At 41.8% G+C, this 12,210-nt stretch overlaps 1 protein-coding gene across 4 annotated transcripts in view; it reads right to left on the reverse strand.

Annotated features, from left to right (window-relative positions):
- WASHC2C (WASH complex subunit 2C) overlaps window positions 1-12,210 on the reverse strand; it is a 42,531-nt gene that overhangs the window by 21,816 nt on the left and 8,505 nt on the right. For 3 of the 4 annotated variants that reach the window (XM_055810329.1, XM_055810339.1, XM_055810321.1), the window contains exons 11-20: window positions 11,821-11,889; window positions 11,339-11,451; window positions 9,110-9,182; window positions 8,249-8,305; window positions 6,086-6,250; window positions 5,371-5,504; window positions 3,810-3,902; window positions 3,201-3,305; window positions 1,708-1,824; window positions 110-273 (exon numbers count right to left, since the gene is read on the reverse strand). In XM_055810329.1, the coding sequence (XP_055666304.1) occupies window positions 110-273; window positions 1,708-1,824; window positions 3,201-3,305; window positions 3,810-3,902; window positions 5,371-5,504; window positions 6,086-6,250; window positions 8,249-8,305; window positions 9,110-9,182; window positions 11,339-11,451; window positions 11,821-11,889 (1,090 nt within the window). The remainder of the gene's footprint in view (window positions 1-109; window positions 274-1,707; window positions 1,825-3,200; window positions 3,306-3,809; window positions 3,903-5,370; window positions 5,505-6,085; window positions 6,251-8,248; window positions 8,306-9,109; window positions 9,183-11,338; window positions 11,452-11,820; window positions 11,890-12,210) is intronic. The other variant, XM_055810331.1, reaches the window with a different exon arrangement.

A 12,210-nucleotide genomic window follows, 5' to 3' on the forward strand; every position in this document is an offset into this window, starting at 1 on the left:
GTAGCAAGGGACAACATCTGCGATATGCCTGGGTCCATTTGGTTTTGAGGGTGCTGCTGGACTGTTCTGACAAAATGCCCCACCCCCCTTCCCCTCCCAGGACTGTCACCTCTCTTTAGTGATTGCAAATAAATCCTCCTCATCCTCTTCCTCAAAGAGGCTTGTCTTCTTCACAGCTTTAGCCTGACTGACAGTGCTAGCTGGTTTTGCAGGGTCCTCTTTTCGGTCATCTTCAGAAGGAAGTTTAGCTGGCTTGGAGACATTCCAGTGTTCCTTAAAAATAAGGAACCCTTAAGTTTTCTCTTGTCTTGGTCAAAGCCACTTTCCCATCTTCTCTATAAGCAGAAATACTTCAGCATCTCGGCAGTCCTTGCATCTCTCTGCTAGCTTTTTTTCCTGCCTTTGTGTTAGCCACTGGAACCTGACATTGTTCAGGCTTTGCACAGGGCCTCACCGCCTTTCAGCATACAGCATTTGCCCAGCAAAACAGGGTATATACACTTTACTATTATAGTTGCTGTTGACAACTGAGGTTAGTGTCAACTGCTGTGACAGGAGTAAGGTCACCCAACAGAACCTGATTTGATCCCCTAAAATAATTAGCGGGTTTGATGTATGGGGAAAAACCAAAAAAACCCAAGAAAAACCACAACATCCACACTCAAGGCATCTTATTACTATAGTGCATGATGCTGTACTTACTTCCTCAACTTTCAGCCACAGTACTTCCACCACCCCACCCCACCCCGAGCTAGCATTTAATCAAGCCTACCCACTGAAAAAGTCAAAAATCTACATTAGAAGGAAACACTTCTGGGACTGGGAGTTTTCTGGCTTGTATGCTTTCTTATTCCTAGCATTTCAAGTTGTTCGCCCCATTCTCCCCCTGTGTTTGTCCCCTTTCTGAAAGGGACCACAGGTCTGTTGAAATATAAACTTGGTTTATTCTACATTAAGATAAAAATGTATTAAAGATATTACTAGTATCCACTAAACGAGCAATTACAAGACAGATAAAAATCAAGTCTACATGAAAGAGTAATCTTGCAGAGTGGGAAGGCTAAGAAGAGTCTGGATCCTATTCATGTGAGTTAATTCAGAGACTTCCCAGACAAGTTTTTAATTTACTTAGTGTCTCCAGCTTTCATTTAAGATGCAGGACAACAACTAATCCATCCCTAGAAGAGCACTGCTCTCTGGGAAGCCTAGCTATTTATGTTTCACTTTCCCATCCCTAGATTTAAAAAACAAACAAACCAAAGCCAACAACAAACAAAGACCACCAAAACCTAAGCAAACAAAAACTCCACCCCAAAAACCCCAAACAAAGGAAAACTCATCACGTATCAACCTAGAACTGCTAAACTTTCCTTACAGAAATTAAACCAGTAAGAACAAACATTTTTCCCTTTTATTATTTTCAGGTCAGATTTGCTGGCAGCAGCCTCCAATTGCTATTGATTTTTCTATAAATTACACTGAAAATAATGATCTTCTCTTCCACATGACTTCTGTAACCTAGGTCCTGAGATAATTTGGGCCAAGAATCAGACAGCTTCCTCAGCTGCACACAAGTCACAGGATTGGGCTAGGCACGGCATGTGGACACAGCAGAGTTTGACTGTGGTTCCCGTCTCAACAGTTTTATGCTCTTTGCCCAGCATAAAGCCCAATAAACCCTTTCAACCAAATCTTACTCCTCAGTACCTCCTCATCGCTGCTGAACAATAAGCTGGAGGTTTTCTTGAGTGGCTCTGACTGTTTTGCTTTGTCTTCCAGGGCTTTTTCCTGGTGCTTCTTGGCAGGTACCACACCAAAGAGATCCTTAAAAAAAGATTAAAAAAAAATAAAGAAAAAATCAAAAGCCAAAACCACAATGAAAAGCTCACTGAGAAGTCATTGGCATGCAAGACACTGTTGTCATCCACTTCTCAGTTGAGCAGGATAGAGAAATGGTGATTTGTGACCCTTTTTGAAGACAGTGTCAATTGTAATACAGTATTCTGGTACAAGGAATTCTATGCACGCGGCATTGAATATACCCAGAAACATGTAAGCATGCAGCCTGGTTTTGGTCCACAGATTCTCCACCATAAGGCTTGACCAGCAGCCAAAACACGCCTAATTCTGTTGCACAGCAGCTAACACAATGAGGCACTGTTTCTACATTTACATAATGAAACAGAGAATGAATCCTGCTCTGAGGGCAGGCAATAGGCAAGCTGAACCACTACCACTGGGCAAACGCCAAAACTTTTCACCTGAAGATACTCATGCAGATTATTATACAGGCATCAGAATATACAAAAGCATATGCTGACTTCATTGACTTCACCATCTAACACTTATTTATGCTTTTCTCCACTAAACTGGAACTTCAGTTCCATAAGACAACCTTCATGGCAGACACTAGATACCTTACCACATTACAAAACGTTTCACTATCCTGACAGTTGCTTCTTAACAGCCCATATTCAGAAGGGTGAGCTGGAAGCAGCCCTCTCTTGCACAGGAAACTTTTATCTGAGTTTGCAGAAGTCCCTTATCTTATGGCTCTGAGCAGACCTCCTGTTTGCCTCAGCTTAAGGCTATAGAGTAAGCTAACTCACAAAGAAGGCTGCATGCCCAGAGCTGAAAGCTCTTTGGAGTGTGTGTGGGAAGAAGAGGGTAAAAACATGAAGAGAAGCACACACTAATCCAATTTTGTAAAGCTTCTTGTACAAACTGTGCTCTGAGCTGTTTCTGCACTAGCAGCCACAATTCTTACACACTGAAAAGTGAGAAAAAAGGAATTCTCCAGGCATGACACAAGAGAAACAAGATGTCATTCATGTGGCTAGGTAGCACAGACTAGGATAAAACAACTTCTTGAAGCTCATATTCATTCTTTGGCTCAGTGTTTTCTCTAGTCCTATCAGAGGGATAACATCCTTCACACTTAGGTCCAGAGATGATATGCGCTGACTACAAAATACTACAAAGAGACCAGGAGCTCACAAGAGTCCCTACCACCATTCTTCTCCATAACGCTGTCCACATATTCAGAATTGCTACAAAATACTAGATTGACTTAATGCTCTAATTTAGTGCTCCATTTACAAGCTTAGTGCTGTAAACTTCTGAATATTTCCTGCTGCATTTGCAAAAGGCTGTGCAAGAAGATTCCCACACACAGGCAGTACCAGCAAGTGGTACCTTACCTCTTCATCATCATCAAACAAGGAAAGTGGAGCTTTTGTCATGGACTTGCCAGTGGGGAGAGATGCAGCTTTGGACTTCACAGTTTTACTTGATGAAAACAAGTCCTGCGCAAACCAAAGAAATGTCAATTTGCAAAGCAATGATGTACGTTTAAGAATTCTAAATGGGACATTCATGTTTTTCCTTTTAACAAAAGCATTTATGTGCCTGTGAAGTATGGAAAGAATGTCTTACTTAGATGCACCATTCACTTGCAACTGCACAGCTTTGCAGATTAATCGCTACCTAGAAGCCGAGGACACAAGATAAAAACATCCGCAGTCCTTCAGGTTTCTTGCTTTTGATTCACTGACCTTTCCCCTCTTTGGGCTTTCAACTTATGCCTGTGGGTATCACACAAGTTTAACTTTCCGAGGACAGGGAAAACATTCCCAGGGGTTTCACTCTTGGAGGAAAAAGGAGCTCTCAGGATGGCTGGAAGCGGATGTATGAGTGTCAGAGTTCCCAATCCTACAGATAAGTAAGCAGTCCCCAGGAAAGAGTGAGCCGAAGTCAGCGTGACTCAGATACCAAGGATTTCCGTAGGGATTTATTAAAGAGATACTCACTTCAGAATCCTCCTCATCAGAGAAGAGGCCCCTCTGTTTTCTTGGAGGTGTTTCCGATAAAGGCTTGAAGTCCTCACCTGAAGATGGTCGACTCTTTAGGACAAATAAAGACACTGTATCAGCACCCATTTAGATTCAGTAAGGGCAGGCACATCATATGACCCTTTCTAAGAGGCATGCCACTGGTAGCATCCCAGCAGTTGAAGGGACAGAACACAAGCTTGTCACCGATGGGCTGAACTCCAAAACTGATGTACTGAGTGAGTTCCTGACATGCAGCCTGAGCTCTGCACAAGTGACTTGCAGGTCTTACCATAGGCCTCCCCTCCCATCACGACCCTTCTCAACTCAAAAATATATGCAGCAACTCATGCCTGGCTCCCTCATCAGTTAAACAACAAAGTTTCTTTCAACAAGTTGCGTTTTGCAAAGGATGAGGGCAGCTGTGCCAGCCATCATTTCCTGCATTAGCACAGCACAGCACCAGCCCGCCACCAGCTATATTGCCATTAAACTCAGAATGATTCCAGACACAAGCACTACTGTCAGCAAGCTTGAAGTATAAAACCAGCCCTCACTTCCTGACAGAGCAGGGAGTGCTGCTGCTGAATCAGTTTTCATCCTCTCCTCCAGGAAAGCCAAGTGCTATGAGATCAGAACGATGGCACTGGATGACCTCCCACCACCACTCCTGCTCCACTGACCACGGATACTCTTGCACCGCACCACAAATAGAAGCGGGCTTTGGCCCTTGTGGTCAGGTGCTTCTCCTAAGGCAATATGGAGAAAGTCCTACAGCAATTTCCATTAGACAGCCCCAGCACTGTACCGTTCTCAGTCCAAAAGGGAGAAGAGTCCCTGTAGCTCATTATATTTAAATACTCCTTGGACAGCAAATATGTTAAAATGAGTATATACAATCCTGCCATAGAAACAAAGAGCATTACTGTTTTCCTCAAGACACTGCTCTGAAAATGAAAGTGGAGTGGGCGTTAGGAGGCTCTCATAACTCTGTCCTCGGGACAGCATTTATAGCTTTCTATAACTTAAAGAATTTTCAGCTGAAAAACAGCTCTTTGAACACTCCAAGTATTGTATATGCTTAGGTAGAACCATGACATCCATCTCCCTCTCCCACAGTATATACAAACAATGGGTTACCAGTTAAGTTGCTATCAGCAGTTGGCATAAATGGAGACACAGTCTCCACAGCACAGAACCATGACATCAAAGGTTCTTAAGTCAGGCTGGTTTCATCTCAGCCATGACCTTTATAAACATTCTTTATTATCAGAGGCTAATCTTTTTGCTCCCATTTCAATCCTGCCTTAATAAGATTCTTCCAGTCAGTGCCCACACAAGAAAAACCTCAAATAAACCCAAAAATCGAAGGGCAAAAGGCATTTAAGGACCCCTGAAGCACTCAGGTCATGGAAGCCCCTATGAACCTAGTCCTGTTTCACAAATATGGCACTTCCATAGTACATGGAAAGACTACTTCAGCTGCATTAGTAACTCTTTCCTAAAACCTTAGCCATACATTCCATTTATATGCCATTACCTTTTTTTCCATGACTGTCTCCCTAGAGCTTTCTGTTTCTTTAGTTGTGCCAGCAACCACAGGAGGAATGGCAGCTTTTTCCTTGAATAAGTCACCTTCATCATCATCATCAAATAGGTCAGCTCTGGACTTGACTGCATCAAGAGACAAAACACACAGGGAGCGATGAGAACACAACAGCCACTACTAAACACAGAAGATATCAGTCTCAAAAGATACCATGATTCCTTTTTAGAAATGACCAACATCAGGAGTCTTAAGACGAAAAAGCTAGACAGCCTCTCAAAGTGAAACACCGTTTACCTGAGAGCACTAATGAGAGCACAGTCAACAGGCACTGGGGTAGACTCAGTTGGCACCTCTACAAGCAGTGTTTTGTATTGGCTTGGCACCTCTAAATGCCTAGAGCCTGCCAACAGGGAGTTGGGTCAGGCACCTGTTGGGCACAGGGACTCAAGGCTGTGTGAATAAAGCCTGTAACATTTCCCTGATTCAAGTCTAGATACTGCCCTAGCAGTAGGGGCGTCCTAAGAGAGGAAAAGCGGAGAGCATGTAACAAATCAGTCCCATACCACACCGAGGAAAAGAAATAACAAAAACAAAACAACAAAAATAACCCTGCAGTGATGCAGGTTTGAGTTTTGTAACTCACTGGTTCCTATAAATTTGAATTCTGATTAATGTTTAATCTTTCACTGCACATGTATATAGGTACCTGAATCTGGAGGCTTTTTAGTTACTCCCACAAAGAAGTCATCATCGTCATCATCAAACAGAGTAACTCTCCCAGGCTGTTTAGGAGTTTTCTCTGTGCTCTGTGCTGCAGATTTCTTGTCTTTTTCCACAACTGCAGTGGAACTAATTAACATATCACTTCCTCCTGCAGGTCAGATGGGGGTGGGGGAGAGAATAAAATACAAACCCAGAGATCATTGCCAGAGTTACCAAAACACTGAACTTGTGCCATAGTAAGCAGAGCCAGGCAGAGTTTGTGTCCCAGCAACTTTTAACGCGCTCCTGCAACAATGCTGCATCAAGAGGATTAGCTAGAAACTTCCTGATAAAGCCAAGCCACAGACAGATGGCCCCTCGCTCTCACTGCAATCACTTCTTCCTCAAACATGCTCATCTCCCCTAGGAACAGCAGCCAGGCTCTGTGTTAAAGCCAGAAGACCCACCAGTCCCACACTGTTGCCCCTACGAACTTCTCAAACCAGGATCCTACTTCACTAATGAGTAAGCCAAACCATTGTGGACAAATAAAAGTGCTTGAGGAGAGGAAAGGACAGCTGACTGAATTCTCCCAAGAAGCTGCACTTGTCATGCAAGACTACTAGCAGTACTGCAGTATGAGGCTGTCTTTGGTGCCAAGGTTCCTGCATTCTTCAGATATGGCAGTGATCAACTACAGTAAGTCGGAAAAAACTGTTTCTTCTACATCTGGTGTATGTCCAGCTTCTACATGCATGTTGATAGACTGTCTGCAAACACTTCTAGCATTTTTGGTTAAAACTGGCAGCCTGGCTCTAAGCCTGTCTTTTTCCTTCTTATGTATAGATGCCTGGAAATGATGGGGGTGAGGGGGAAGACTAAGTGAAAGTTTGGCAGAAAGTAGAACTGCTTTTTGGTTAAAATTCAGCACAATGCACGAATTTTGACCAGTACAGCAGCAGTTTGTTCTAAAAATAGTGTATCACGCCATTAGAAAGTGCCACAGGATTTACAAGAATACAGCCACAAAGTTTGATTAATTACTAAACATTCTCAAGTTCCTAAACAAACTGTTCACTGGGAATGTGCTCATCAAGCAATTCTGAAGAGCAAAGGAGCCTCAATCTTGGTTTTTCTCTGGTGACTTTAGCCTGGCTACGAGTTACTGAGAGAGAACAACCGTAGACTTTGAATAAATGCTGCATGTAATTTAATTCCTGATGAACTAGAACTGTTACAATGATGAGAAATACAATGCTTACGCAACAGTACCCCCAAGAAAGAACGAAGGATAAAGAAAGCCTCAATCTGCTGTTTTAAACTTTGCTACCAAGTCTTACAATTATATAGAATGACCACTGCTGATGTGTATCTTTGATCCTGGAGTAAAAAGGCTGTATTTGTATACACCCTACTCTAAAAATCATGCTGACTGAGAGCTCAGTCAGACTGAAACCACAGTCTTAAAATAAGCCTTTCTTAATAAATGGCAAAATTAAGGTAACTCAGGTGAAGACCCTACACACAAACAGAAATCGAAGTCAGTTGATTCTAAGAGACTAGTGACATATGTTTCTTTTCATTGTGCAGCTTAAAGTCTGAAATGGAGCAGAGATCTTTTTTATTATTCTTTTTTATTTAGCTCAGAGATCTGGTCCTTCCCCAAGTATGCAGATCCTCCTCATCAAAAATGGAAAACCAAGATTGGTCTCATTTACCTGTACACAAAAATGTAGGAACTTGATGCTTAAAAATGTTCTGCTAACCCAAGTGAATATGACCAAATATGAAAGATCAAAGTGCATTTCCTTCTTGGAGTACAGAGGGAAGGTGTGACTGCATGCACTGCAGACTTAAGCTGTATAGTATCAGCTAAACTAACACACTTTCTTAAAAGTTCATAGCACAACACTGGAAGTTGACATCAGCTAATATCTGCCATCAATTATATCTACCTCCAGAGGTTGTAGAGAATCTTGATTATCCATAAAGCATGCTGCAGTTCAGGCTTAGCATGGTAGAAGCATCTGTATTTGTCACTAAACATATGATCAAGCAACGCAGCGCTGCTGTATTTGGACAGTTTTCTTCTTTAAAACCTCCCCAGCAGGTTTTAAAGAACAGAGCATTTTATGCATGAAGCGATTTGCTACTGAATGAATCATACCTGGGAAAAGAGATACTGCACCTGCAGGAACTTTCTTTAAGGACTTTGTAGAGGACACTGAAATCATAGGAAGTACAACACAAATGGAGGCACTTGTTTTATGCTGTCAAGCCTTCAGAACTCTACTACAAAAATAGGAATCTGAGAAGTCTTCTGAGCTCTGTTTTTTTCCCTCAACAGCTCAAACCTCTTTAGACCTTCTCCTTGAACTTCTGGTTTTTTGCAGATATATGTAACAGTCTAGCTATTTTTCCTCCATTAAAACTCCACAAAACAGCCCTACTAAACTGAAACTTATAAATAAGATATACATTTACACATAGCATTATTTACAAGAGTTTACATTAACACACTCAAAACCAATTCAATACAAATCACGCTAAATAAAATGGCTTAGTCTCCCATTCCATATCTGAAAATTCATCAAATACAGTGCTTCGGTAAAAGCTGCTGCAGTACAGGATGTGTGCTCAGACTCCTTAAAAGTCTAGATATGCAGCTAATGGGAAACTCAGACATGCATTAATCTGCAAGAAGAAATCTTTATTCCACTCAAACCCAGAACTGGATCCTGCAAAGTACTCTTCAGCAGCAGGAATCCAGTGCATGCAGAGAGCTCTGCCATCATCAGTAAGGACATCCTTTCAGCTCCAGGAGAGTAGGTGTGTATAAGAGATCACAGTGAACAAACACATTTAGAATTCAATGAAAACACAACTGTTCTCTATCAAGACTGGGGAGAAGAGACTTGCCAGCAATTGCTACTCCGGACTTTCTGGTTTGGAAACAAATCAGCCTAGCTGCTAGCAGTGATAAATCACAGCACAAACAGGACTACAAGAGGCAACAATTGGTTCTTACCTTCACTTACTGGGACTTGCTCCTCTCCCTCTTTTGATTCTTCTCTTTCTGGTGCTTCAGCAAAAAGATCACTCTGTAGATAAAAATGCAAAGGGGCGGGGAAGTGGTGAATTTGTTTTTTGTAGGAAAAGATAGCTGCTGATTTTTCCACGTCAAATATCCACTTTAAGCCAAGACAGAAGAGGTACCACTCCCTTCTCAAAAGGACGTATACACATATAAACTTAAACCTAGGTACTCAAGTGTTAATTTGAGTGCATACATTCAGAAGAGTAGCTTTCTGTCTTCTAAAGTTTAATTTACCCTGATTATCAGTTTGCTTACTGCAGAGAAGAAATTACCTGTTATTTGCACATCTTCAAGGGTTTACACTATTAATCTACAGCTGTTTAGGTCCTGATTACACCCTTTTAAGCTATCTTATTGGAGCTTATACAGTAAGGTTTGAAGGAAGAATTCAGGCCAGGACAAACACAGAAAAACTCATGAACTTCACAGGGTTAAGATGAATGATTTATATTGTTGCTAAGGAGATGCTAAGATACCAGTAACATGCAGAGATATACATGATATCTCAATCTCAAAAGCATTTCAGGAACACTCTCGCAAAAGTCCTTGTATTTGGGTTGCAGTTGCCCTGTGCCAATCAACACTCAGAATCACAGTCTAGATTTCCAGGCGACCTGCAGATCTTGTGAGTACTGGCCATTTAACTTCTTGAAAGCCTCCCTCTTGCAGGACTTTGGGTATTAGAAGTTGCCTACCTGGAGACTCAAAACACATGAACTTTGTATAAAGTTTTGTGGAAAGAAGGCAGCAATACTTAGGAAAGGGTAGGGGAGCACAAGGCTGCGGCAGGGATGTCAGTGATTAATTGCACATCTGTCAGTTACTATTTGCTTGTTGACCTACTGTGGCTGCCTTCTAGTACAGTAAGGCCTCCTCCATTGCACAAGGCCAGTGACCCTTCCTAGATGATTAACTTTCAGGTAAACAGAAAACCAAGAACAAGTGTATGCAGGCAGGCAACAATCACAGACAAATCTGCTTGGGTGTCCTGTGTTTACAGGATGAGGAAAGTAGTCCTGCCATTTGCATCTACACAGGGATGGATTGCACTATCAGATTACTTCATTTTTTTTAAAGCTCTAGGCTGCCATTTAAAAAGAAAGCATGTCAGTATTTTTTCAATAAAGCTGTGTTTGACTGGAAAGCATTGCATAGAACTGTCCTCTTCCCTTCACACAATGCCCCTCTTTGGTGCTTCTTGGCTATATTCTAGTAGATTGGCATGGTAAGCTTAAGGTCAGCTGTACATGATTCCTCCTTGCAAATTTCAGTCTAAGAGCCTCCTCAGCTCCAAGGAACACCTGACGTTTGTTCTAGTTGCAAAGAGGAACACAACATCCCACAAAGGCAAGAGTTTGGCTACTATTCTGGACTAACCTTGACTGTTACTATCAGATTCTTAAATCTTAAGTACCCCTGACACCAAGTTTCTATATCCTTTCACGTGCACAAACAAGGCTAAAATAAGGTCAGAAATAACACTTTGTGCCATTCTTTTATCAAATCAGCTCTAGATACACAGCACAAGAATAAGGTTAAAGTGAACTTCTATTGCCAACACAGGTAACCCAGGAATTGTACAATAACTAGGTGAAAGAATACAGCATAATTGCATAGGGAACTTTTAACAGCACAGAGACAGAGAAACCCAACAGCATCACTATCTGGATATGGTATGTGAAAGATAAAAGTGTGAAGAGCATCATACTCTCTTTTCCTCTCAAACTTCTCCCACACCCAGGGAGAAAAAGAAAATGACAAAATTCAGTACTCTAACAGGCATTTTATTAGAAATCTGCTATTTCAAAATAAATAAATTGTACGGCACTCGAATTACCTTCACAGAAAAAAGTGAGGAGGTGAGTAAGCTCTGCTGGAATTAGAGCCTGCCTAATGTAATGCTAGAACCATACTTGCATCTCTCACCAGCACCACTGCAGAAGAGCAAGCTTTGTGCCAAGGGGAATGTAAGTACCCACTCACGTAGTTCTGTTTCTCCACTGGAAAGCTATACTGTCCCAATACACTTGAATATTACCAAGAAACAAAATGCTGTTTCCCCTCTCTGCCTTACAGAAGTGGGAATTTGTGGGGATCTTCTGTTTGGTTTTAAAAAGGGGGACAATTTCTATCAATTTCTATCCTCTCCAGTGTTCTCACCTCTTCATCATCAAAGAGACCTGTTCCACCACTGAAGAGGCCACCCCTAGAACCAAATGGTGTGAAGTCTTCATCAGTCAGCTTAGGAGGCTTGAAAATGTCATCATCTTCATCTAGAAAGCAAAAGAGCTAAGAACTGTGGTGGGGCTGACCGAGTTTCAGGAAGGGGGATTAAAGAGACAATCAAAATAAAAACTGGTTTGATTCCAACCCCACTTATAAACATGACACAGAGAAGCTGCTGTAGACAAATTGGGTTGTATGTGGTTGATCCACAAGACCACATTTAAGAAGGAAGTCTCACTAAGCCTGTTTCTAGCCTTGTTTTACATGCACATCACAACCTAGATTTGTTTACATACTCACCTTGAAGGATGCTCACTAAAATCCCACCCAGTTTCTAGGGTAGACGCCACAATTTCCTAAGCGGTGTCTTACAATCCAGCCCACAATTCAAAAAGCAAGAAAGGATGATACCCTACCATCTGATGGAACTCTAACTTCCTTCTTCTCTTCCAGGGTTTTCCTTGTTTTGGCCTCTGATGACAGGGCTTCAAGAACAAAATTTCAAAGCAAAAATAAAATACTGCAACTTTACTGGCAGTCTGCAATTAATCTATGGTAAAAAGAACTAAAAAACCAATCTAACCAAGATGACCTGTACGTTTTCATATGAATCAGCCCACTGGAGCAACTGTACAAAGTACCTGTTCTAAAATTATCACTTAAAATTGCAATAGCATCATTCTGTTAGGCACTATGGGTTCAACATACTTGCTCACATACAGACTAGCGTCACCTGAGATGTCAGAGACCAACACAGCGTTCCAGGTGGTACAGATCCCACACAGAGCATGCGGAACCTTTGAGCA

Source organism: Falco peregrinus, chromosome 1, assembly GCF_023634155.1.
Source record: "Falco peregrinus isolate bFalPer1 chromosome 1, bFalPer1.pri, whole genome shotgun sequence".
In the NCBI taxonomy this organism is placed as follows: domain Eukaryota; kingdom Metazoa; phylum Chordata; class Aves; order Falconiformes; family Falconidae; genus Falco; species Falco peregrinus.